The 26,462-nt window shown below is 41.5% G+C and overlaps 1 protein-coding gene across 3 annotated transcripts in view; it reads left to right on the top strand.

The window, feature by feature from the left end:
• The window catches only part of LOC146776322 (polycystin-1-like protein 2), a 508,528-nt gene that overhangs the window by 340,681 nt on the left and 141,385 nt on the right, over positions 1-26,462 (top strand). For all 3 annotated transcript variants that reach the window (XM_085637372.1, XM_085637374.1, XM_085637373.1), the window contains one exon: positions 676-929. In XM_085637372.1, coding sequence (XP_085493498.1) covers positions 676-929 — 254 coding nt within the window. The remainder of the gene's footprint in view (positions 1-675; positions 930-26,462) is intronic.

Genomic DNA, 26,462 nt, shown 5'->3' with positions numbered 1-26,462 from the left:
TTTGTTTCTTTGTGCTGGCTTATGTTTGTAAGACTCAAGATTTAATATAGTATGGTAAACATAGTATTTGACTCCTCATGGCAAGTTTGCATGTATCTCTATCTCATTTTTCTCTGGACATCTCATTCAGTATTTTTATTATTTCTCATTACATTCTAAACCCATCCTAATGGGCTGACATATGATAGCACCTCAAATATTTTTCTCTGTTCTCAGCTCTTCTTTGAATTGATTCCATCTTTCAGATTGTAGGCAAGACAACAGCACAATCCTCAGCATATGTATGGAGCTCTACCCTGTAAACTGATGCATCTGTTCAGATGTCACTGTGTACCATTAAAGGAGATGTTGTGCATTACCTCTGCTCCTTCTTATAACAGTCATTAATTTTGAAGTCACCCCCACCTCATAATTAATGACTGGGACAAGGACGTCTGGGACTAAGAGTAACAAAGATGACCGGGAAGTAATCAGGACTTCCTTCAGTACTGAAATGGGAGCACCACATAATTATTTTTTCTCTTAGTCCATACCCATTATTGTCAAAATCAGTGAGATAGAAGAGAGTTTTTTTTTTTTAACAAGGGGTATTCTTTTCTGATTTCACCCATCATTTGACTTTTTTTGTGCCACAATTTCCCTTCTTCTTTTCTGTATGTTTTTTTTTTCTTTTAGGCAGTTTCACCCTTACCTGGAAGGACATCATGATTGGGTTTGAAAGTGCTCTTATGATGTTTCCAGTGAACATCCTTATAATTTATATCTTCCGCAACACTAACCCTAAACCTACGAAATCCCAACAAAAATCTGTGCACAATCAGAAAAAAACAAAATTCTTCTGGAAGAAGTTGGGGAACACCAACGTAAAAGAACCATATTGCAGACCGAGCCAGATTACCTCCGCTGTCAGTTTGAGCATAGTTATACAGGTAAGCACTGAATTGTTAGGTCTTTATCTTTATTAAACACATTAGTATGTATATGTTACTGTTTGATCCTGAATAAGGAACACAAATAATAACTTATAAGAAGAGAACTTCGAGGACCATAAAAATTGGTTAATGGCCTGACTAATTTGACAAAAAAGATCTCCCATGGACTTAAGGGACAAACCATAAAATCAGTTGAGCAGCAAATACTAATTGTACTACAGACAAAAAGAAACACCACCGTTATCTTCTTGAGAGAACATTTCCGGACCAGAACACATGAGACAAGACTTGACATGACGGCAGGGATCATGTTCATACTAGATCTAAGGACGCGCATATGGACAGCAACGATAATTACCTCTGCACAACCGGCTTACACAATCAGACTGTTTAGAGGTGTATACCTTCGGACTTGTTGAGTCTTGCATGCCATTACGGGGCGAAACACTGATGACTGTCTGTCCTATAATGTGAAGAATGAAGGAATACATCAATCCTTTCCACCACCAAATCTCTGACATTCAGTTCTTGTCCTTTAATGTGATCCAGCGGTGAACCAGCAACAGATATTCCAATGCCATATACTCACCTGGGCCCATAAACACACATTCACACACAGCCTGGTACTAATCGCTGGAGTCAAAGTTTATGATTTTACCATTTCAAGATGAGTCTCCTCTCGTTCTCAACTAATCTTTCACTGATCACAAAGGTCTTTCCTCTGGTCACTGGACCATTAGTTGAACTAGTTGATTGTGAAATGACATGAATTACTTTTCTTTGCAATAAAATATCCACAGACTTGGGAAAATTTCAAATCTTTATCTAAATTAAGTTCATGTGAACCACTTTCAATGTAAAGTACAGTCTCCGTCACTCATAGGAAGGAAGATTCAATTAATCAATCACCAATCACATACATTAAACTTGCAATGACTTATGCTCAGAAGGGAGAGGACAGAGAGAAAAGAACATCTGCACATTAACAGAATATTAGTTACCTAGGATGGTGTGAAAACCAAACTCCTGGACAAAGAGTTGGGAAAGGTCCCCCAGGAAAGATCAGACGACAAAGGCTTTAGGACAGGAATCAGGACAGGATAGATGACCTCTCTAACACTGACGCTTGCGCAGGACCTCTTTCTGACACTCTCTTCCTCCTTGAGATTCTTCCGCCATCTTCTAAATTAATTAGGTTTAAGTAGATGGTTCTGCATTCGATTCTTCATCAGCATCACTCGTCACTCAGCATTCAGCAAATCTCCGTCTAAATAACTAAGACTACCTCAATTATACCTTTCTATATTCATGTACCTCCCATTAATGTTTCAATATTGTAAAAATACTAACTCTGATTGGACAGGCAAGGGGGGGAAGATCATCACACCATACATATTTCTCATTTCAGTTTATCAGTCTATTGTTCAAAAGATCCCACCCCTTAATTTTAATTAAAAAAACGTTATTCCCACCCGTATTCACATCATATTAGAAACAAGTGTATATTTTATCATGTATTTCTATTCAGCCAGAGGTCTTCTGTGCTTGTTCCCAGGGCATGTAACTTTTGTGTCCTTGGACCGCATTCAAGAATATCGTCACTCTTCCGACTCCATTTCACCAGGCATGCGTGGAGAACTCGTGACTAACAGACTGGATTCATAAGGGAGGCCCAAAATACACACTAATAAAAAGTCAGAAAAACAAATGTTAATTCCAAGAATAAATGGTTTCACTGTATACCACCTATCTCTACTCTAACCCCCTTTAATCAATATTGCTTTCCCCACGTTAGCATTAGTAAAATACCTTGGTTTTGTTTCAGAAAAGCAGATGTTAAGCATGTGAGCTTTCTAGTTGCCATTTTAATAGCGTCTGCTCATGCGCAAGAAATTCCCTCCAAGCGACAGCTCATCATACTGCGTAGATGCAGCTGACGCATGCGCAATAAAGATCTCCCGTTAGTAGCCATTTTAGAACTTCGCTCCAGTTACTTATGTTGGTAAACACATAGGCAAGCTTCTCTGTCTCTTATATTCCATGTGATGCGTATTAGTTTTGCACAATACGTAATTAATACACTGTTAAAAGTTAAATGAGAGGTTTGCTTCTGATGCTTGTGATGGCATTTTAGAGCCATCACAAAAATCACCCATCCCAATCAGATGCCAACTTTAGCACATCTCAATTTCTTTGCCACTCTTTTTATTCTTGTCCTCATCTTTGTGTTTCAAATCTTTCATCGTTTCGTATATCTTTCCTTTCATCTCTTCTAGCTGAATCTCTTCATATTTCCGTTTCTTTCCTTTTCCATTTATTTCATATTTCCTTCCTTTTCTTTTGTTTTTGCAACATTTACTCCATATCATTATTGTTAAAACTATTATTATTATTATACCAACTAATGGAAAGATTATTTGACCTATAATACCTTTCCCAAGATTAGTAAACCATGTCCCTATTGAAGTAATACTCTTTGTTAGTCTCTCCCATACACTGTCAACCTCCAGTGGTTTCAATTTTTCTTGAAGTTTTACAATATTCTTAATGTATCCTCTGATTTCTTTGCTTTTACCCGGTATGTAAGTGGAACAATGTTACACTTTCAACATTTTACAGACTCCGCCTTCCTTTGCCAATAATATATCAAGCGCAAGTCGATTTTGTAAACCATAGACCTTATTGCAACCACTTCTGTATTAATCATCAAGAAGCCTCCAGCTGTATCAGTTGATAGACGATCAACTACTGTTGATAATTGACATATTCTATGTGAATTTAAAATGGCTCCCACTGAAGGTATCAATGCACTAAATATGTCTCCTATTATTTCAGAAAAACTAGCTCTCTTTCTCCGTGTTAGTTCATTAGTGTTTTCATTGCTTCCAGTGATTCTCTTTACATGATATATCTTCGGGAATAGTATTCCGAAGTAGCAACTCCCATACCACCGTGCAGGCAGCTTATAGTAAGCATTTTTCCCACACACGTAGTAAACCCCAGGAAATACTGGATCCGTTCCCCCTTTTAGTCCCCAACCTCCCAGAATTAGGAAGTTATGTTCACACTCACTGGAACCAATAAATACATTGTTATAGTCTGTCTTTAATCTATGGAGGCATGTTTTCCCTGTCTTTACAAAGTCTAGGGACATCGCAGCATGAGTCTTGCCAGCTGTATAACTCCCCTCTTTCTGAGCCCATGGTGGTATATGGGTTTTCTGTTCAGTAGCCTTCCTTTGGAAATCCTGTCTCCTTTCTTCAACTAAATTCAAAAACACTTTCTCTTCTTCACGTAATGAGCATGTTAGGTTATTCTTATGTGCCTTGACTATATCTCTTGACTTCATGGTTAAGAAATAATTCACTCATAAACTGTGCATCTGGACTACTATGTACTGGATTCATATTCTTTTGAATAGGAATTTCTGAGAATACTACATCTAAGTTTGAATAATAATACTGGAGTTTTCCTGTTCTATAGAATAGAGTTGTCAGTATACTACATGAAATACCATACGTTAAAGGTAAGTGATGGTATGTGACTCCTTCTGCTACTGAAGCTGGTAATTTCATACAAACATAACAATCAGTAATTTCCATTGTGTCTACATATTGAAACAGTAATTTTGTGAATACATTTAAAGATGTCATTATCTGTCACTGTGTGATGTAAGTCTATCTCATCTGATGCTTCTAATTCTACTCTTTCTCCTTTCATGTTAGCTATCTTTTCATTAGTGTCTGTGTCATTCTTCTTGTCCGTTATCATGAGAAAAGGAACTGCTACTTTTTAAAAATAGCCTTACTATGATTACTAATAAAATGCTACATATGCAAACCCTACAGCATTTCTTTGCACAATTTCGTTTTGGTCTTTCAGCAACCCTGTCTTCAGCCATTTTTAGTCTAAGAAGATTCCTCTTCTTTTCTTTTCTTTATTTATGAATTCAATTCTTTGTTACTTCAAGGAGGCCTCACTTCCCCTTCGTCAATCTGTTCGGCATTTACTTCTTCATCTGTCTCTTCTTTTAAATTTAGGTTCTCAAATTCATCAAGTATTACGTAGGTCCACTCAGGACCCTTGAACTTATTGTTCAAGATTCTCAGTCTTTGGCTTCTTAGATTGTTTTTCACAATTGACTGCGCAGACTGACTAGTAACCTCATTCAGTTGTTCTGGGTTTTTACTTGTTTTTCTCAAATGATATTTGAACCTTTTGACTCCACCTGGCTAGTTATCACTTTTTCTGACCCTTTTAACTTGCACTGGACTTTTGTCTCTTTTTCTCTCTCGAGAACTCTTTTATTTTCGTTATGTGTTGTGGCATAATCTGGCTTTCCTCTCCTTCAGAGTCACTCTCTATCTGTCCTTGTTCAGGTTTTTTTGTTGTGACTTCATCTGCCTGAATTTGTTCTTCTTCCTCTATCTGTTCCTGTTTGGGTCTTATTTCAGACTGTTCTTTTTGCTCCTGAACTTGTTCTTCTTCCCCTAACTGGTCTTGTTCAGGTCTTACTACAATGGGTTCTTTTGCTGCCTGAACGTGTTCTTCTATACATGTCTGTCCCTGCTCAGGTCTTTTGATCGATCTGCTCGCCTGAGTATGTTCTTCTTTCCCTGTCTGGTCCTGCTCAGGGTCTCCAGTAGCTTTAGTCACCTTTTCCTGAGCTTGTTCTTCTACACCTATCTGGTCCTCTCCAGTTTCTTGTCTTTCTAATCTGGTTCTGCTTCTTGTTTGAATAATCACATCAGGTGTGTCAACTACTGGTATCCAGTCCTCCTGATTTGTGCTCGGTTGTTCTCTGTCAGTCTCTTCAGAATCTGTCACTCTGGATTCTTTGACTGCACAACTTTCAGCGGTCTCAACTGTTTCAGCCAGTTGCGGTCTTTCCTCAGCAGGAACTGGAACTTTTTTGTGTGACTGGCATGGATCCAATTGGGCAAACCAGCACACTTCACTGCTGTAGAAGTGACTAGTATGACTTGCTGTGGACCATCCCACCTGGGTGCTAGTCACGACTTTCTGGTGTGCTTCTTCACTACCACCCAGTCTCCAGGATTCAAATCATGTGCCTGATCCGGCTGCCTGGCAACTGCGTCTTCTCCAACCTGGTGAGAGACAGAACGCACTAGGTCAGCCAATCCTTTGCAATAGTCCAACACTAGATCATCAGATATATTCAGCAGTTTATGTCCTGGTATAAATGCTTGTCTCATTGCCCTTCCCATGAGAATCTCATGAGGACTCAATCCTGTGTTTCGATCAGGAATACTTCGGAGTCCCATCAATACAAGAGGCATAGCATCTGGCCAACTTAGTGATGTGGATGCACACACCTTTGCCAGTCTTGACTTGATTGTGCCATTCAATTGCTCTACCACTCCAGAAGCCTCTGTGCAGTATGCACAGTGCAGTTTCTGTTCATTATTAAAATGAGGTCCTCTATCTGATTCCAAAGTTACTGGAAAATCAAAGCGTGGAATTAATTCTCTTAACAACAATTTTGCAACTGTTATACTGTCATTTCTCTTAGCAGGGTATGCCTCCACCCATCGTGAAAAAAAACACACAATGACAAAGATGTATTTCATTCCCCTGCATGGTGGTAGTTCTATAAAGTCAAGCTGTAATCTTATGAATGGTCCTTCTGCCTTTCAGATTTTCCCCCAACTGACCACTGTCTTCCTACCTGGATTTATTTGTTAACATACTAAACATCTTTGGCAAAGACTCTCTGCAACTACCCTAAACCTTGGGTTATACCAGTCTTGTCTAAATAGTCTGATCATAGCGTCCCTTCCTACATGAGTGTTTCCATGATACATTCTTACCAATTGAGAGAGCAAGCAGTCTGGCATTACTGGTCGACCATCAGGGTATATCCACACGTCATCTTCTGCTCTCCTTTCACAACCTGATTTTATCTACTTTTCCTTTTCACTTACATCTACCTCATCCTGCAACTGTCTCACCTCATCCCATGTTTCGAAAGCTGAGAATAGCATAAGTAGGGAGCTGATTCCACTTGTTTCAATTTTCTTCTTTATTGCCATATTATTTCTCGCACAGTATTGAGCAATCTGGTCAGCGTATCGATTACCAGCCGCTATATAGTCATTTCCTGACTGGTGACCAGCACACCTGACCACTGCTTTTTCCTTTGGCAATTGTATTGCTTCCAACAGTTTTTCACAAATTTCCCATTTCTTATGGGGGATCCTGAAGAAGTCAGAAATCCCCTCTGCATCCAGAGCTGGCCAAAGTTGTGCACAACCCTGTAACCATATTGGCTGTCAGTAAATATGGTCACTTTCCAATTTTTCCCAATTTTGCATGCTTTTATTAAAGCTATCAATTCGGCTATTTGTGCAGACTTGACTTCCGGTAAGCAGGATGCTACAATGACCCCAGATATTTTGCAAACAGTGTAAGCTGCCCTCAGTCCTCCTTCCTCAAGCCTTAAACAAGAGCCGTCAACAAATAGTTCATGGTCGGGCTCTTTCAGAGGCTCTTCCTGTATATCCTGGGCGGGGCTTAGTACACATTTCAGTCACATCTAAGCAATCATGATCTACTTCATCTTTTACTTCTTCACAACAGATCTACTTCATCTTTTACTTCTTCACAACGTGAATAAGGTAGCAGGGTTCACCATTGTACACCTAATTACTGTCACATTTTCTGCTCCCAGAATTATTCTTTCATACTTAGTCATCCGACTAGGAGTAAGATGCTGTGCTCCAGTTCTGGTTAAAAGAATCTCGACTGAATGTGGAACATAGAGCTTTACTGGATGTCCCATCACAATTGACTCACTTTGTTCTAGGCTCATACAGGTAGCAGCTACTGCTTTTAAGAAGCCAGGTAATGCTGAAGCCACACTCTCTTTCGTGTAATTTGAATCAATGGCTTTGCTAGTAAGGAGAAACCTACAATCCACTGCCGACAGTACCCTACCACTCCAAGAAACATTCTGATCTCTCTCTGTGTCTGCGGTAACTTCATTTGCTTGATTATTTTAATTCTCTCATGGGTCACTTTCCTCACTCCCCTTTCTATCTGGTGACCCAAGTATTAAACTACTGTTCGGCAAAACTGTAATTTCTATGGAGACATTTTGTGTCCTCTGTCAGCCAAATGATTTAGTAATGCAATTGAATCAGTAACACAGTCTTTTCTGGATCTCAATGCCACAATTAAGTCATTGGCACTTTTTATGCAGAATTTGATTGAAAATTGAGGGACTCTCTGTATACCCCTGAGGAACTCGGTTCCATGCCAAGATACGATCTTCAAATTTAAAAGAAAAAGATACTGGCTGTCTGGATGTAAAGGAATGGAGAAAAAAGCTTGGCACAAATCAATTACTATAAACCATCCTGCATTCCAGGGTATATGATACAGAATCACTGCTGGATTTGGCACTACAGGACACCAAGGCACTACAATTTTGTGAATTGTTCTTAAATCCTGTACTATCCGGTACTTTCCACTAGGCTTTTTATGTTCTATTATAGGTGAATTACAAGGACTGCTCATTATCTCTTTTAAAATGCCCTGTTTAATCACTCGGTCAATCTCTGAAGCTACTCCTGCTTTTACTTCTGGACTCATTTTGTATTGTCTGGTGTTGGGGTAAACCACACCTTCTTTCACAGTCACTTTCGCTGGGTCTACATTTGCCATTAGCCCTATTTCTTTTCCAGTGAAATCCCATACCTGTGCATTCACAGTGTTTATCAGTTCTTCTGGTAAGTCATCTTTAGTCATTAAAGAATACATCTCATCTACTTCTGTGCCTTGTTTTGCAAGCATTATCTTGTATACAATATCCTCACCAGGGCTTTGGAGAGCAACACCATCTGATGTGCAATAAATTGTGCAGTTCATTTTGCACAGCAGATCTCGTCCCAGTAAATTCACTGAACTAGAATCACAGACTACAAATCTGTGCATGTCTTTAAAATTTCCAATATGCACCTCCATAGGTTCTGTAATTGGAGTTCTAATCTGTTGATTCGAAACTCCGACTACTTGGATTGCTTCTCCCGAGAGGGGTAGGTTTGGGATGTCTGCTGTTCTCACAGTAGAACGGGTAGCACCAGTATCCAACAGAAAAGTGATATCATTGCCTTCCACTCCACTTTCCCATCAATAAATGGACCTGACTGATCTACCGGCAAGGATGTGCCAAGTACGCACTCCTCTTCCTCTCCCCTCAGGCACCGTCATTGCTCATATTCACTTTCACCGTTATTCTGCAAAAGGTATTGTAAAATCACAGAATTTTTCTTACCACTTCCTCCTTGAAATCCATCGTCCGCACTGTACTTTGGCTGGCTCACAAAATTTGGCATAGGGGCAGGTGGCACCTGACAATGCTGATTAACTACCTTCTGTGGCTTATTCATAAGCACCTCATTCTGCGTCTGCGGATTTAAATTTTGGTTTGGCCCATTATTATTCTGAATATTCTTACACTCATTTTTCAAATGTCCTAGCTTTCTGCATCCATGACAAGGAATCTTCTTCTTTGCATCGTCTCTATTCATTTGTCCTCTTGATTTACCATCACTCGCCACCTTATCACTCTGATTCTGTTCTTTCATCTGACCATCAGTCTGACTATTTAATTTAAGTTCCTTTTGTTCTGCCAATTTTACTTGTGCCCGCATCATCTTCTCTTTTAACTTTTTATGCCGTGCCTCAATATCATCCCCACAATACTTCGCGTATTTGAGAATATCGTCAATGGGCTTTCCCTGCCAACACAAAATATGTTGTTGGGCCATCTGACTAATTTCTGGTTTCAGACCGTACACAAACCGATACACAAAATGACCCATATCCTTATCTCCTATGGTCTCAAAACCACTGTACTGTTTAAACACCTGCAACAGTCGTTCATAATACGCATGAACAGATTCATTTGGCTCTTGGGTTATTCTATCTATTTTTACCCAATCTGTTTCTTTAGGAGGAATCTTCCCTTTCAAGAAAGTAATTACTTGGTGATATTTCTTCATCACATCATCTGAGGGTGCTCCTGTTTTTAAGTCTCTTGGATACTCGTCACTTGGCCAATCAACTGTAATTTTACATTCTGTCCATAAATCCGCAGGTACCACTATGTCAAACTGACCATCCAAGTCTTTCAACAAAACCTTTGAAACTTTCACAAACCCATCAACCTGTTTGTACCATTCAACTGGTTTCTCTCTCAATTTAGGGAAGTCGTTTGTAAATGACAAAATATCTTGTCGACTCCATGGAACATGAACATATCCACCTCCAGGTACCTCTCTCATAGGGCACAATCTCTCTACTTTCCCTGACTCTTTTAACATATATGTGGTAGACAGTGCTTAATTTGTGCCGGTGCTTTCCGGTGCTTAGAACCGCCACTTATTTATCAGGGCCAGGTCTATACCTTGCCTATATACGTCAAATGGTATTGTGCCAAAGTAAATATAATTACCTCACTAACTCACTGTAAACAGTGGTGTTGTCTCCCGAGTCCCTGGTGAAGCGTGTTGCGCCAGTAATAAAATGATTCCATCCATATCCAAATGCACATTTGCCTAACGCCCTTAGTTCAGTGTTGCCGGTGGGCGGGACACTGTTTGGGCTATATTTGGTACTGCCTGGGTTAGGGGCTGTGCGGCAGCGTGCGTAGATCTTTTTGAAAACACCACACCCCGGCACACACGCACCCCACGAGTCACCAGAAGTTCAGTCCGACGTCGAGGGCAGGCAGCAAGCTTATTAAGAAAGGCAGCACTAGTAACCGTAAGTAAACAAACCAATGCTGCTTGCTAATAAACAGACTTACTTTGTATGAAGTAAAGTGAACCGAGTCCGAGGCCTGCTCTGAGGAATCATATCTCCGGTGCCAGGCACTGTGTGCAATTACAATGCAGGAAGGAGGAGGCTGGAAGAACAGGGCCTTTAACCTAACCCCAAACGTTTATTCATAAAAATTTACTGTTTTTCGTTGCGTTTTTCATCTCTCATCGGTGTGCATTGCAATATGGCAGCAGGCGCCAGTTGAACATTTATTTCTATCCTACCGTCGTCATCAAGCCTCATGGTTGTTTCTGCATGCAGCGGTGCAGTTGTGGTCACTGGCTCCTGATGTCACATGGAGTACGGACCTGTTGTGCGGCGGGCTATTCCATCTAGTTCTGCATGGCCTCTCTCACTTAGTTTGCGGGTGATGTGTATCTTGACTTTTTCATTGTGCATTTAGCTTGAGTGATGTTTTCCCGCTGCCGGCCATGCTAGGTCTGTGTTTGATTTGCTGGATGGCCCGAGGCCCTGGAGGCCCGTTCTGTGCAGAGTTTAGCAGAGTGTGGCAGTACTGTGGCGACCAGATAATTCAAATCTGCAGTGCTGTAGGACCTGGGGGTTGCGCAATAGCTGTAAATGTTCAGCATTTTCATCTCTTTTGCCAGTCAATCAGAGCTCAGACTTTGAGTTTGGATTTGGAGCACACTCGGTGCTGTCATGCCCTTCCAACGCTAATCAAGAGTCAGGAAAACTTACCAATCCGATGAAACCTGATCCTAAAAGAAAAATTTGATTATTCAGCATATTAATTAGTCTTAGTTTAAAAAAACAAACTGAATTTCGCATTTGGTTTAAACCTCTGTTCTCATAGAAGGGCTTTGTCTCTCTCCGGGAATATTAATGATTTAAATAATTGCTATGAATGTAGAATGTACAATTAAGGAAAAGACATTCCACCTGAAATTAAACAGTTTCAATCATTACTTCTTTATGCAGTAAAAATCCACATACTAAACCAGGCAAGGCAGGAGTTAGAAAGAGTCACATGTAACTGATCCCTTAATAGCTAGCAATCTCTATGATAGAGAAAACAAAATTCAAAAATCATAAATTGAAATTAAAATATGCAAAAACACAGTTGTATAAAAAAATTCATAGACAATAATGGCCCTTCCAACTCCCGATTCAAGGAGCAAGCATGGTCTGTGTGAATACACATTCATAACCATAAAAACAGAACGATTTTTGCTTAATTAAATCAGAGGAAACGCTTAGAATAATCACATAAGCTAAACGTTGGCCCACTTAACTTCACTTGGACAATCACAGACAGACATCTATAAAAGGAAGTGAAAAGCACAGAAGTGAATCACACTGCATGGCACACGCCAGTGTGATGTAGTGATGCTTTCAGAAAAATAATGCTTGAGAGGGGACCGATACTACATGAATTCAGTCAAAGCCATGAGTATGTAACAGATTTCCAAGTTCCAACCCGACTACCCCAGTGAGTTAATGCTGCATAACAAGTGACTCAAAAGAAAAAAAATCTCATAATCCACATAGTGTTCAAAAACACATCTCATATTCCACATATTGTTCATGTACAGTGCTGCTCCCCTCAGCCAATCAATACCTAATTTATAAAAGCACATTAAACAATATGGATTTCATTTTTCTTTCAGGATTCCTTACATTTTCCACACACTACTGGTCTGCGTGGGATCAAATGACAGGGGCAGGAAGCAGCTTGGTTACCTTGCAGCAGAGGCTGGGTATGAGTAAATAGGGAACAGCCATGCCTAGATGGAAGTGCTCTTCTCTTGCTGCAGGGCTCACAGTGGAGAGTTTTATTTGCCAGGTAGTGAAGTCCTTCTGCTCTCATTGCAGTGCACCCTTCGCCCAGTGACACTGACACCCGCTCCATAGCTGCCAAGATTTCAGATTCCTATGAGTGTCATTTTCCTAATTTCATTCAATTCAGTTTAATTATGAGTATCATTACAATGACTAGGAATTACAACTTCTGGCGAGAAAAATCAAGCAATGAAGACGAGATAAACACACAACTATCAGGCCTTGCACCCATTTGTGCATCAAGATTGTCTGAATCATATGTTTTGAGCTGAATCAACACCCTTTATTAAAGCACCCGCTACATTATGCTCCCAAGCAGGGCATTACACGTCCATGATTGTTCAACACCTTTGAGCGATATATGTAATTTTTAGGACAAGGTCATGCTGAAAATGTACTCTATTTATCTCTGGAGCAAAAATATTTCTCTAGTGTGGCCTGCAACAAAACCTTTCTATGATTCTTTAGGCCTCCATTTCTTACTCCCAAAAGTCATTAAATTGAAGTTTCTTTTTCAAATGTGTAAGTTTGGGACCTCCTATCAATATATCTTTATTCGATTCATACAGAGAATCATAAAAGCACAAAGTGAACATAAAATACATAATTTAAAATGAGCCATTTGTAATACAAAATTTGATTAAGAGACCATCATACAGCATAAGTACAAAAAAGACCAATGGGAAATTACAAGTCCAGGCTAAGTTATCCATAACGCTTCCTAATCCGGAGCGATGCTTGTATGAAGTTCAACATAGCACAACAAACTTCAACAGAAGATAGTGACAGCAAATAATCATAGCCTTCATTATAAGTACATGGTTGTCGCCCCTTCAGGATAGGCTTAATAAATCTAATCTTGGGTTCTTGGTATAAAGTACAGAAAAGGACAACATGTATAGTACTTTGTCTAACACTATTGTTGCAGGGACAGGGGGGTAGCCTCTCACACCAACCCCCTTGTTTGGGGAAGGCAAAGAGGAAGTGGAGTGTATTTAGCCTAAACCTTGTAAGATAAAACCGCCATTGGACATTTGTCGAGAAAGTTAAATAAAACTGATGCTGGACCTTAGATACACAACTTGTTGAGCCTCCCAAGCTAGGTATATCTAAGGATTTCCAGTAACATGCTTTAATTTGGGCTTTCGTGTTTCCCTGAATATTTTCAGGATTTTCATAAACATGGCCCAAACCTATCTTATGCAACATGTCACTAACATATGACAACCAGGGAATCTGTTTTACATTGTCCAGGCTCATGCAATCTAAAAGAATTTCTCTGGAGAGTTGGAGGTTATCCGATAGCCATATTTTGCACCAAAGTAATAAAGGCGACAGACGGATAGTATCAGTCACTTTGGTCATTCCCATTTCATTGTGGCAAAAGATGTTTGATGAACCCGATGGAATCAATAAAACCCTTTTTAAAAATTTGTTTTCCATCACCTGTATGACTGAGGGGTTCTCAGTCCCCCATACTCCTGCCCCATAAGTGGCAACAGATAAACATTTGGATGTATATAGGGTTTTGAGATGCGCAACAGGTTTTTGACCCAACTTGCCACAAAAGCGGAAGAGACCTTCTATAGCGCGTGTAGTACTCTGGACTCGAGTTTTCATTAATGGAGCCCAACTTAGTTTACTGTTGAAGAGATTTCCCAGGTAGTTAAAATTATCCACCTTTTCAATGGTAAAGTCATTCACCATAAGTTTCCTAGATTTTGACCCTTTTGGGCCACAGACCATCGCAAAAGATTTTGCGAAATTAACCTTTAGGTCAAGGTCCAACATGAAGGTATTAAAAGCGTCTAAGCATGTCTGCATGCTATTTCCAGTAAGGGTCATTAGAACAGTGTCATCTGCATATGACAAAATGGGAATACTCTTACCATTTACTTTTGGAAAATCACAACAGTGGTCCAGCAAATATTTCTCCAATCCATTTGTATACACCAAGAATAGAAACGGTGCCAAGATGCACCCTTGACGGACCCCCTCAGTTGAGGGAATCGGTTTTGTCATTTCACCCCCAGGTCCAAACCTTATGGCCACGGATGTTGCAGCATGCAATCTGCGGAGCAGCGTAACCAACGGTTCTTCAAAGCCCATGCTATCCATCATCTGCCATAGCTTACTTCTACAGACAGTGTCAAATGCGCTGGACAAGTCCATGAAGGCAAGGTAGATTGCAGAATTCCTTGCCTTCATGTACTTGCCCATAATCAGTGCCAAATTTAAACACTGTTCGACCGTCCCCCTCCCACTTCTAAATCCATACTGGGAGTTCACTATTAAACCAACAGAATCAGCCCAGGTTTCCAGTCTGGCCAAGATAACCCTTCCTAATAACTTACAGGATGCATCAATCAAAGATATGGGTCGATAGCATCGGGGGTCACACCTATCACCCTTCTTGAAGATCGGGACCACTACTGCTTTCTTCCATGATACAGGGATACTACCAACAACCACAGCCCTAAAGACATTTAATAGCAACGGGGCCCATACTTCCATATTGTGCTTAAAAAAGTCCAAGGGAACGGCATCAGGGCCCGGGGCTTTTAGTGATGTACCTTTCCTCAGGGCTTCTTCGACCTCCTCCAGTGTGAGCGAGGAGCTAAGAAGCGAAGCTGTCGATGGTTTTACCAAAATTCCTGGGTCATCCAACAGAACCGAGGGCGATAATGCCTTGGGGTTAAAGATTTTACCAAAGTGAACTTCCCAGGATTCACCAGTAACCTGCATCGCTATGGTTTCCTTGGTATCACTTTTATACAGAGGACGATTTACTACGTCCCAAAAGAGCCTACTATATTTTAGCTCAGATGCCTTTTCTAAATCATCCTAGGCACAATTTTTTAGCTCCTGCTTCCTTTTTATAATAGCTTCTTTATAGGCTTTTCTAGATGATCTTACCAGGTCTTTATTCCTTGGTTTTTGCATAAGGGCCGCTTTTAGGGATTTGTGTGAGGCGGAACATGCGGAGTCAAACCATCTAAAACACTTTGTATTCTTTTTCCCTGATGGTTTTGTAAGATACTCAGCCACATGCCCACATAATTTTTCAAAATTCCCAATAACCTTTTCTGGGTCTAATATGGACATTTGACATAAGTCAATTTCAGTCCTACATTCTTTAAAGATCTTTTCCTCTAGACCTACAGCATCTATTTTACCCCATTTTATGGTAACACCCTGGTTCTTATTATATTCTATAGGCTGATCCCAGACCGGGTGATTCCCACTAATAGGGGTGCATAAAGAAAGCTTTAGAGGGTTATGGTCGCTTGCGGCATTAGCTATTATCTCAAGTTTAGTAACATAAAGCAGAAAATTACTGGACACAAAAATAAAATCAATGGTGCTTGTTGCGCCTCTTACTCCATGAAAGGTTGGTATTGGTAAAGTATCTGGGGCCGCCCAGGGCTCTACCATACATAAATCATTTAAGACAATAATATTATTTAAGGCATCCCCCTGGGGCGTGTGTTTGAAATGCACCAAAGGTTGTTTATTTAAGTCCTCAAGACCACACACATTTGAACCACCAAATTTACACAATGAAGAGTTAAAATCACCAACCCAAACAACGAATAATAGTGGTCGTTCACTACGAGCCTTGCTTATTGCATCCTCCAAACTCTGAATTGTGGTTACATCATTTCTGTCAAAAACGTTATGATACCAGTTAATTAACAACAAGGGCTCGGGGAACAGATTTTCGAGCAATAGCAATTGGAACCATGGAGTATCCGCTATCTTTAGAGTACTCAGATTCTTAAGTTTAATAGAGAGTGCTGTCATTATCCCGCCCCTTGCTCTCCCCGCTGGTGATGGTACCGCCGGGACGCCAAAATATTGAAAACCATCAATTTCCTCACCCGTTTTGCTCCATGTCTCCTGGAAGCACAAAATGTCCTGGCTACCCACATAGTCCAGCCAGCCTTCATCCTCTAGTCTTCCCGCAAGACCAGCAATATTCCAAGACATTAAAGACAGTGTAGGTTCTCCTTGGTTATCGACCACAGGCTCTTCTAGACTTGTCTGATCCTGCTCAATAATCGACAAGTGTGGCCCACAGCCTAAGATACTGGTCACCCGTATATCCAAAAGTGAATTAGACCCTGTATTAAGATTGGTGACATCCACCACCGAATTATCCTTATGACTTACCCCCTCATTTACCCCTATAGCCAAATCTAATATAGATGTTACACCCCCCTTTTTTTTGTCCACTGGTCAATCTAAACCCTCCATTCCCACCAGTGGGTCAAAGCGGTTTCTTAGGGGAATGTTGCTAATTGACATCCACCCTAGATATTCCTCCCCCTGAACTCTCATCTCTGGTTGATTATAGGGTAGTTGCGTAATATTACTAAAACGTATGGGTCCCATAGGGCATCCATCACCCTGATACCTCATACCGGGATGGTTTTGGGGGGGTCGAAATATGTTGTTGTTCTGTATCCATCCAGAGTGACCATTTCCCTGCGGCCCTGACCCAGAGTAACAGTTATAGAGTGAGACCTGATGTAAATTGGGATAGAAGTATTCAAGGCCTATACATTGGATGTCCCCCATTTTAGCAAACCTAGCTTTATCACAAATTAGGTCTTTGACCCACCTGTCCCTAAAATTAATGAGAATACAGTCTCCTTCTAAGTCCTTCTTGCTTTGGCCAACCCAAGGAACCCTTCGTACACCTAATATTTTAGTGGTAGAGGCTGGGGGAAGTGGTCTAGTATTATTAAGCCAGAATATGACTTTGTTTAATAAATCCTGACTTGATTCATATTTGTTCGGTGCAACCATCGGAACCCCTGTCAGGATTACCATAAAAGGGGCAGAATCAGGGGGTATGTTCACACAAATTGGTTTGGGAGCTTTTTTACCCGAGGCTAATAGTCCACTTGATAAAGTTGGTTTAGCTCCCAATGTTACCACCGGCATGGATATAGTTGGAATCGGTGTTGTTGCTACGGCTAGCTCAGACATTGGTTGAGAGGCCGCATTAACCATCAGTGTGGATTTAGTTAAAGTTGTCTGAGCTGGGATTCGCTGGGTATCGCCTGATATATCGGGTTGGGGCGGTTTGCTAGAGTTTTGGGTAGAGGTTTTTTGAGAACCCTTCTTTGTAGCAATGCAGATCTCCGGGGACTCGGGAGATTTACTATTTTTGACCAAGGTATCCAGTGAGTGAGTATTAACTGATAATAAGAGCTCTAATTGGTCTAATTTTAAGTTAACAATTTGGGTTCTCTCAATGAGAGGTATCAAGAGGCCTTTTAACAAGGTTTCAATGTGTCCCAACAGATCGTCATTATTGCGATTTTTACAGCAAATAGGCGGATAACCAGAATTCCCCAATCGTGTTCCCTTTCCCTTCATATGACCCCTCCCTCTTTTTCGTTTTCTGGTTTGTATAACTGTATTAACATGGTCCAGAACTTGGGGTTTTGAGGGGGCAGGCTCCAACACACTCGAGTCAATACTCGACTTACCGTCCCCACTAATATCTAATGCAGTGTGATCTTCTAATGGACAATCCACTATAGTGTTCCCCCTAGATGTTTCTTGGGAGTCAGGGATTACTACTAAATTGGGGCTAACTTCTAATTCATTAGTTTTGCTTTTTCCCGGAGTAACCACAGAGCCAATCCGTCCTAAGGATGAGCGTTTGCCCGTAACAAGATCCAAAGACAAATGTTTTTCAGTAAGGGCAATTTCTTTCTCCAGTATCCCCGTAGCCCGGGTAATAAAATCATCTAAAGTTCCGGTGGCTTTGCCACTGCCTGACTTTACTGTGACCTGCCTACCCTTCCTAGTTAATAGCGGCATTATTCAAGATAAATATATATTTTAAAATACTAAGGAAACGAAAAACAAATAAATATACAATTCTACGAATAATTACTTATATAAAACTACACACATTAAATATTAAAACGTACTGTGTAACCTCAAGTCCGCGATGTAAGAGAAGGGGCCCGGCCCGTCCCTGTTCGTCCTTGGACGGCCTTAGACGGCCCGCCCTTTGCCCGGGCTTAGCCCCGGGCGCTCCCGCGCTGCGGAGAAAGTAATCAGTAATGTAGACAATGGTGTGACGGGGGCGGGGCAAGCAGGGAGAGCGACCCAGGTGTTGTGGGTCTCGGCCTCACGCAGGGACTCCTGGTACACTGAGTCCCTGCGGGTCAGCTCACAGCCCTGAGGTCCCGTCCACAGGCGCACACAGACAGCGGCAGTCTAAGATCAACCGGGGCGGCTTAAAAGCAGCAGGCAGGCAGGCTCACCACCAGCTAGGCACCCGGCCACAGCGAAGAGCGAAGCGGGACCCGCGCAGCGGGTCCGGCGAGGAGTCAAGGCAGAGAATGAAGGTGAGTTCTCCACACCATGCAGGCAAGACAGAGCAAAGATCCCAACAAGTATCACGAGGCAGCTGGCACTTATTTGCTGAGACGGGGGCGGGGCAAGCAGGGAGAGCGACCCAGGTGTTGCGGGTCTCGGCCTCACGCAGGGACTCCTGGTACACTGAGTCCCTGCGGGTCAGCTCGCAGCCCTGAGGTCCCGTCCACAGGCGCACACAGACAGCGGCAGTCCAAGATCAACCGGGGCGGCTTAAAAGCAGCAGGCAGGCTCACCACCAGCTAGGCACCCGGCCACAGCGAAGAGCGAAGCGGGACCCGCGCAGCGGGTCCGGCGAGGAGTCAAGGCAGAGAATGAAGGTGAGTTCTCCACACCATGCAGGCAAGACAGAGCAAACCTCCTATCACAACCTTACTATGAGGAAGGCTCCCTTGCTGCAATTCAGATTGGGTATTACATCTGACTTTTAGCAGTGCCATTTGTGGATGTGGATGAAGCCAAAGGAATAAGTGGGTGGAGCCAGTGGAGGAAGTGGGTGGAGCCGGCGAAAAGTAGGTGTGACCTCTGACAAACATTTGAGCACCTGGACTTCATATTTTACAAATTAAGCATTGGTGGTAGACGCTTCTTTTGCCCGTGCTTCCTCTTTCTTCTTTGTCCACCTTGTCCTCCATTTGTCAATGTCTCCCCACTTTTGCAAAATATTCATCAACTCCTTTACCTGTAGCTTTCTACCGGACACATTCATATTTTCTAAATCTTTGTCAGTAAACTCCACTCGATATGGTGTCTGTAGCACTTTTGATCTCCCTATATCTATTCCCATCTCTGAAGCAAGCACTGTCAATTTCTCATGAAACAATTTTGCATTCCTGGTTATACTCCTGCATATAAACAACAACTCTTCCTCACTGTAAGTATTCAATCTCTCTATTCCCACATTTCCAGCTATCAACTCTTCCAATTCCACTTTCAGTTTATAAATTTCCAAAATTTTTGGGGTTGAACTTTGTTTTTTTATTCCCTGTGCCCATCTCTCCAGATCTTCTGGAGTTACCGCTGTTGAACTTCTGGCTCCTGAGTATACCACTGACCTTCCTTCTTTTGAACTACTGGGTGTAACTCTTTTCGCGGTGTCATTTACCGATTCCCTTATCGGCAGATCCATTAATGAAATTACTGAATCGCACTCACTGGCTTGGTCATCAGTTATTAAAATTTATTTTCCAGGAGTTGTTACAGCTTGTGGATTTGGACAATTTACCTTATCTCCATACAATGGAACAACGGGACCCATAGTTACGGGTGTTGTAAATGCTTCAGGGTTTAAATTTAGTTGGCTTATTTTCTGTATTAATTCCTCTCTGTTTTTATTCAACGCTTCCTTTTCTTGTATCATGAAGTACCCTATTAACTGATGGATAATGTAAAATCTGTGGAATCAAGGGTGTTCCTAGGACTGGTGCACTCGGGGTGACTCGACGGGGTCCCTCCTGATATGGTGGAGGGTTTTTTGTTAAAATGTCCTCCATAAATTCATCATCTGATTCACCATAACCTGTCACTTTCATGTGTTTTGTTTTTTCCTTACACTTACTTGCCCCCTGACTGTTCCTCAGCCATTAACCCTGGATATAAACCTTCCGATGCCATTGCTCTTCTCCATTGCTTCATCTGACCCTCACGTGACTCATGCAAATACCTAGGAAAATGACCCATGTATCTTCCACTGCTATTTTCTATCGTTCATATGATTCAGTCTCCCATTCTTCTAATGCCTCATCCTGCGTCATCCTGGGTCTCGGATCTAAATCATTCATCCGCATTCCCAAATTCTGAAGGATTCTCCCATTAAACATACCATGTTCAGAGAAAGCTAAAACACCATCACTCTTTGTGTATTCTATCCAGTTCTCCATCCATACACAAGTATGATATCTTCTCTCCATCATCAAAAATGAAGCAGGCGTTTTTGACTGTGGAATAGGAATTCCCTCTCTAGTCAATACAGGATTATCTTTCTTAAAGAAATTCTTAATTTTCTTTATAAAGGAAATTTTTCTCTTTTCACCACACTTTCTAGATATTCGATGTAGAAAACAATAATCCGCAAACCCTCAAGCTTTTCTGTCGGGGTGATTCACTTCAAAAGGCAAATGAGAATCAAGCATACAAACTTTCGTCGACCAATCCTAAAACAGCTTCTATTCAATCACCCAATCAGATTGTGGCTCACGCTCCTGATCTGACCAATACCAGCGCGGCCTTCTCATTGTCGTCAGTTCTACTCCTTACTACTGACCCCTCCTTTACAATTTGCGTCAGTCACACGCCCGCTGTTTCAACCTATCCCAGCGTGGCTCTCTGTGACGTCAGTGCAACTTCGGCAACTAACCTTCCCTTCACAAGGTAATATGAAAACGTATTTTCTTCACTTTTCTTTTAATTAAATTTGTTATTAACAACATAAAAACATTCGGTACTCTGCCTGTTCCGCTAAACAAAGGATAGATTATTTCTTCCACTGCGAGTAAAACCTTCATCTTACTCTTCATACACTGCGAGTAAAACCTTCCTCTACCCTCCATTTTAGCTCGGAAGAACCTGCTACTCCTTCGGTGTTACCCTTACTAGGAGATATAAAACCAAAGTTTCACCAGCGAACTCTCTGCTATCACTCACACTCACCTTTTATACAAAATAGTCCCTACTTTAACACTGCCAGCCCTGCATAGCTTCTCAGTGATATTCCAACAGACGAGTAACCTCACTGCAGTATGGCTTCTATCACCACCCACTATTTATTCCCCGGGAATTTTCCAGACAACATAAAACAAGACGCTAAATCTTTTTGTTAGACATAAATCAATAAATCAAAAATCGATACTTATCGCCAAACCAGTCAATAATAACCATCCTCTGCTACCAGAAAACTGATCCAGCGGTGAACCAGCAACAGATATTCCAATACCATATACTCACCTGGGCCCATAAACACACATTCACACACGGCCTGGTACTAACCGCTGGAGTCAAATTTATGATTTTACCATTTCAAAATTAGTCTCCTCTCATTCTCAACTAATCTTTCACTGATCAAAAAGTTTTTTCCTCTGGTCAATGGACCATTAGTTGAAATAGTTGATGGTGAAATGACATGAATTATTTCTCTTTGCAATTAAATAACCACAGGGAAAATTTCAAATCTTAATCTAAATTAATTTCATGTGAACCACTTTCAAAGTACAGTACAGTCTCTGTCACTCATAGGAAGGAAGATTAAATTAATCAATCACTAATCACATACATTAAACTTCCACTGACTTATGCTCAGAAGGGAGAGGACAGAGAGAAAAGAAAATCTGCACATTCACAGAAATAATAGTTACCTAGGATGGTGTGAAAACCAACCTCCTGGCCATAGAGTTGGGAAAGATCCCCCGGGAAAGATCAGGCGACAAAGGCTTCAGGACAAGAATCAGGACAGGATAGATGACCTCTCTAACACCGACGCTTGCGTAGTACCCCTCTCTGACACTCTCTTCCTCCTCGAGATTCTTTCGCGATTTTCTTCTAAACTAATTAGGTTTAAGTAGATGGTTCTGCAATCGATTCTTCATCAGCATCACTCGTCACTCTGACAGCATTCCGAGCTCTGCAGCATTCAGCAAATCTCCGTCTAACTAACTAACTAAGACTACCCCAATTATACCTTTCTATATTCATGTACCTCCCATTAATGTTTCAATATTGTAAAAATACTAACTCTGATTGGACAGGCAAGGGGGGAAGATCATCAAACCATACTTATTTCTCATTTCAGTCTATCAGTCTATTGTTCAGAAGATCCCACCCCTTAATTTTAATTAAAAAAACTTTATTCCCACCCAAATTCACATCATATTAGAAGCAAGTGTATATTTTATCGTGTATTTCTATTCATCCAAAGGTCTTCTGTGCTTGTTCCCAGGGTATGTAACTTTTGTGTCCTTGGACCGCATTTAAGAATATCATCACTCTTCCGACTCCATTTCACCAGGCATGCGCGGAGAACTCGTGACTAACAGACTCTGGATTCATACGAGAGGCCCAAAATACACACTAATAAAAAGTCAGAAAAACAAATGTTAATTCCAAGAATAAATGGTTTCACGGTATACCACCTATCTCTACTCTAACCCCCTTTAATCAATATTACTTTCCTTGCGTTAGCATTAGTAAAATAGCTTGGTTTTGTTTCAGGAAAGCAGATGTTAAGCTTGTGAGCTTTCTAGTCGCCATTTTAATAGCGTCTGCTCATGCGCAAGAAATTCCCTCCAAGCGACAGCTCGTCATACGGCGTAGATGCAGCTGACGCATGCGCAATAAAGATCTTCCGTTAGCAGCCATTTTAGAACTTCGCTCAAGTTACTTATGCTAGTAAACACATAGGCAAGCTTCTCTGTCTCATATTCAATGTGGTACGTATTTGTTTTGCACAATACGTAATTAATACACTGTTAAAAGTTAAATGAGAGGTTTGCTTCCGAGCAAGTCTATTTTCTACGAGTCCTTGCTCCATCAAAAGTATATGATCAATTTGTTTAAATTTGCTTTTCTACTCAAAAAAGAAAATGTTACTTACCCATTAGACATCTGTTTGTGGCATATATTGCTGTAGATTCACATGCTGTGCATACTCCTGTCATCTAGTGTTGGGTCTGGATGTGTGCAGGTTGTTTGTCTTCAAAGAACTCTTTAGAGTCACGAGGTTCGGTGAATCATCATCCTCCTCTTGCTGTCTCTCACTGGTAATGTGCATGGGCATCAACTCCATTGTTAGATTATTTTCCCCATTCGACGGGTGAGGATGGAATGTGAAGCGAAGCGATGTATAAGAGAGATGTCTATGCAAAAGAGGAAAGTAATACAGAAAAGGCTAAAAACTGCAATGGCACAGGTGTCCAGGAAGAATGGCGTGCGCCTGTGAATTGACAGCACTACATGCCACAAACAGATGTCTACTGGGTAAGTGGAAAACACTGTGTAGGATGATATAACCCCGTGTGGTATTGGCACTCACAAAAAACGGTATTAAATTATTACTTAATGCCTATTTTAGGTGCTCAAGGGGGGAGGAATCATCCACTCCTCCAAGTTTATGACCCCTGAGGATCTAACTAATACTTAAACGCAAGCCCAAGCACATATACAATAGTTGTCATTTGTTAAATCAAGACCAGTACAATGCATAGAAAATTCAAATGGGTTTCTTGTGTTTCAATTTTCTTTTCTTTGGTTGCTCCAGCCAACACGTGTTTCGTTGTCCGGGATTAACCCACGACTTCCTCAGGGCTGTATTAATGCAACGCAGTCAGAAAGCCTCTGTACCGGTTATAATTCCGTCCCGGCCAGGGAGGCAGGAAAAGTAAAGATGATCCGAATTTCTATTTCTTTGCTCCTCAATGGAATTTAAAATCTGACAAGTCACGTATGATAGCGTGTTGTCGATGGTAGAGTGGATGAGCGTTAAGTACATGCTCGATGAAGCACTTTCCTGCATGCACGTATTGTGGCGTCCAACACTGGCTCCCAGTATGGCCGCTGTGTATGTCTACTGGGTAAGTAACAGTTTCCGTACGAGGCTTGTGTGGCTGTAGATACACATGCTGTGCATGGACTGTAAAGCAGTCCTCCAAAAGCGGGGGCTAACCTGTGGGTGTTGCAGCAGTTTGGAAAAGTGTCTGGAGTACTGCCTGGCCAGTGTTGGCGGGCTAGGACATCCACACAATTGTGTTTTGTAAATGTGTGTGGAGTGGACCAGGTAGCTGTTTTGTAGATGTCAGCTAATGGAACATTCCCCACGAAGGCCATGGTGGCTCCTTTTTTGCGAGTCGAGTGGGCTCTGTAAGGGACAGGTATGGTTCTCTTGGCTTTTGCATAGCAGGTTTGGATGCAATTGACTATCTACCTGACAATGCCTGATTTGGAGATGGCCTTTCCTTTGTAGGGCTGGAGAAAGCAACATATAGTCGCTGAGTGTTTCTGAAGGGTTTTATCCCTTCTATATAATACATAAGGGCTCATTTGACGTCCAGAGTGTGAAGGACCCTTTCTGCTACTGAGGCTGGTTGAGGAAAGAATATAGGGAGTTACTCCAGTATTGGAACTTTCATAGATTTACATGCTTGAATCATTGCCCGTCATCATGATGGGAGTCCCCGGTACATTAAAATAGTAATAGTAGTAGTACACTGATAGGTATAGAATAGAAAAGGCCTTGGCCTCTTAGTTTATTAACCTATCATAGTCATTATTAAAAAATAAACTAAAGTTATGCCTTAACCAATTATCATGAATCACTCTATGAAAGAAGCTCAGTACCTCAGATTTTCTACTGCACGTTGTGCTAGGGAGTCTCCTCTGTGCTCTGCTCAGCTTTTCACATCTAAGAAGATTTCTGGACTTCATCCCTCAGGAAAGTGACTTTATTTGTTTTATATTCTCAAACAGATCTATGTCAGACAAGGAGTGAGCCACCTGTTTAAAGAAGAGGCCATATGTGAAAGACCCTCATAAAGAGTGCATCTATTGTTTATATCCATCCCATAAGGCGCCAGACTGCAACATTTGTTGCACCTTTTTAATCAAGACTCTCCGAGACCATGAAGGGCGGCTTCTAATTTGGCTCCAGAAGATGAAATCCAGGTCTGATCCTGTTTCAGACTCGGAGAGTGAGCAGTCTACCTCCTAAATAATTTTCCTCAAAAGAGAAAGGGATTCCTCTCACTCAGATAAGGAACCCCATGCTAATTGCGCTAAGAATTCCAATCAGGATGTTTCCACCCAGAGCAAGAAAGCATCTCACAGTAGAGAACAGTCTTCAAAGACTGTATCCAATCCCAAAACTCCAGGGCAAAAAATGGACATTCAAAAAGTCTTCTTCAGAGTCATCGTCGAGCTCTTCGCCATCTAGGAACGTTTTGTCAGCTTCCTCGTTGATGAGGGGATGCACTTTAAGGGACATCAACATTTTTCTCCATGCCCCTTTCATTGTCGACGACATCTCTATCGTCGTCCACTCAGGCCCCGATTTCATCATTGTCTTTGAAAATGATGCCGCCGACCGAGAGGAGACCGTCGACAAATCCTTCATCATCATCATCGTCAGCGGAGAATTCAGAGTCATCAAAGACGCTGCCATCGACGAAAACATCGTCATCAGCCAAGACACCGTCGTTGCCGACGAAGACACCGTAGTTGCCAACAATGAAGACACCGATGTCGCAGACATTTAAAACACCGTCGTCAAAGATGTTGTCAACGATGAAGACACAAATGTCGTCAATGAAGATAAAACTATCACCAGAGGTGAACACGTCATTGTCGAGCCCACCTCTATTGATGGAGATACAGCTGTCAACAGAAGGCATCTCGTCAACAAAGACTCTTTCATCACCAAAATCACTGTTGATGGCCAAATCACCATCGCCAAAGGCTATTTCTGTACCAATGGACACAGATTTTACCCCAGAACATAAT

Source organism: Triturus cristatus, chromosome 12 (genome assembly GCF_964204655.1).
Source record: "Triturus cristatus chromosome 12, aTriCri1.1, whole genome shotgun sequence".
Lineage (NCBI taxonomy): Eukaryota > Metazoa > Chordata > Amphibia > Caudata > Salamandridae > Triturus > Triturus cristatus.
The sequence above is the reverse complement of the archived record's forward strand: the minus strand, read 5'-3'. Positions and strand labels throughout refer to the sequence as shown.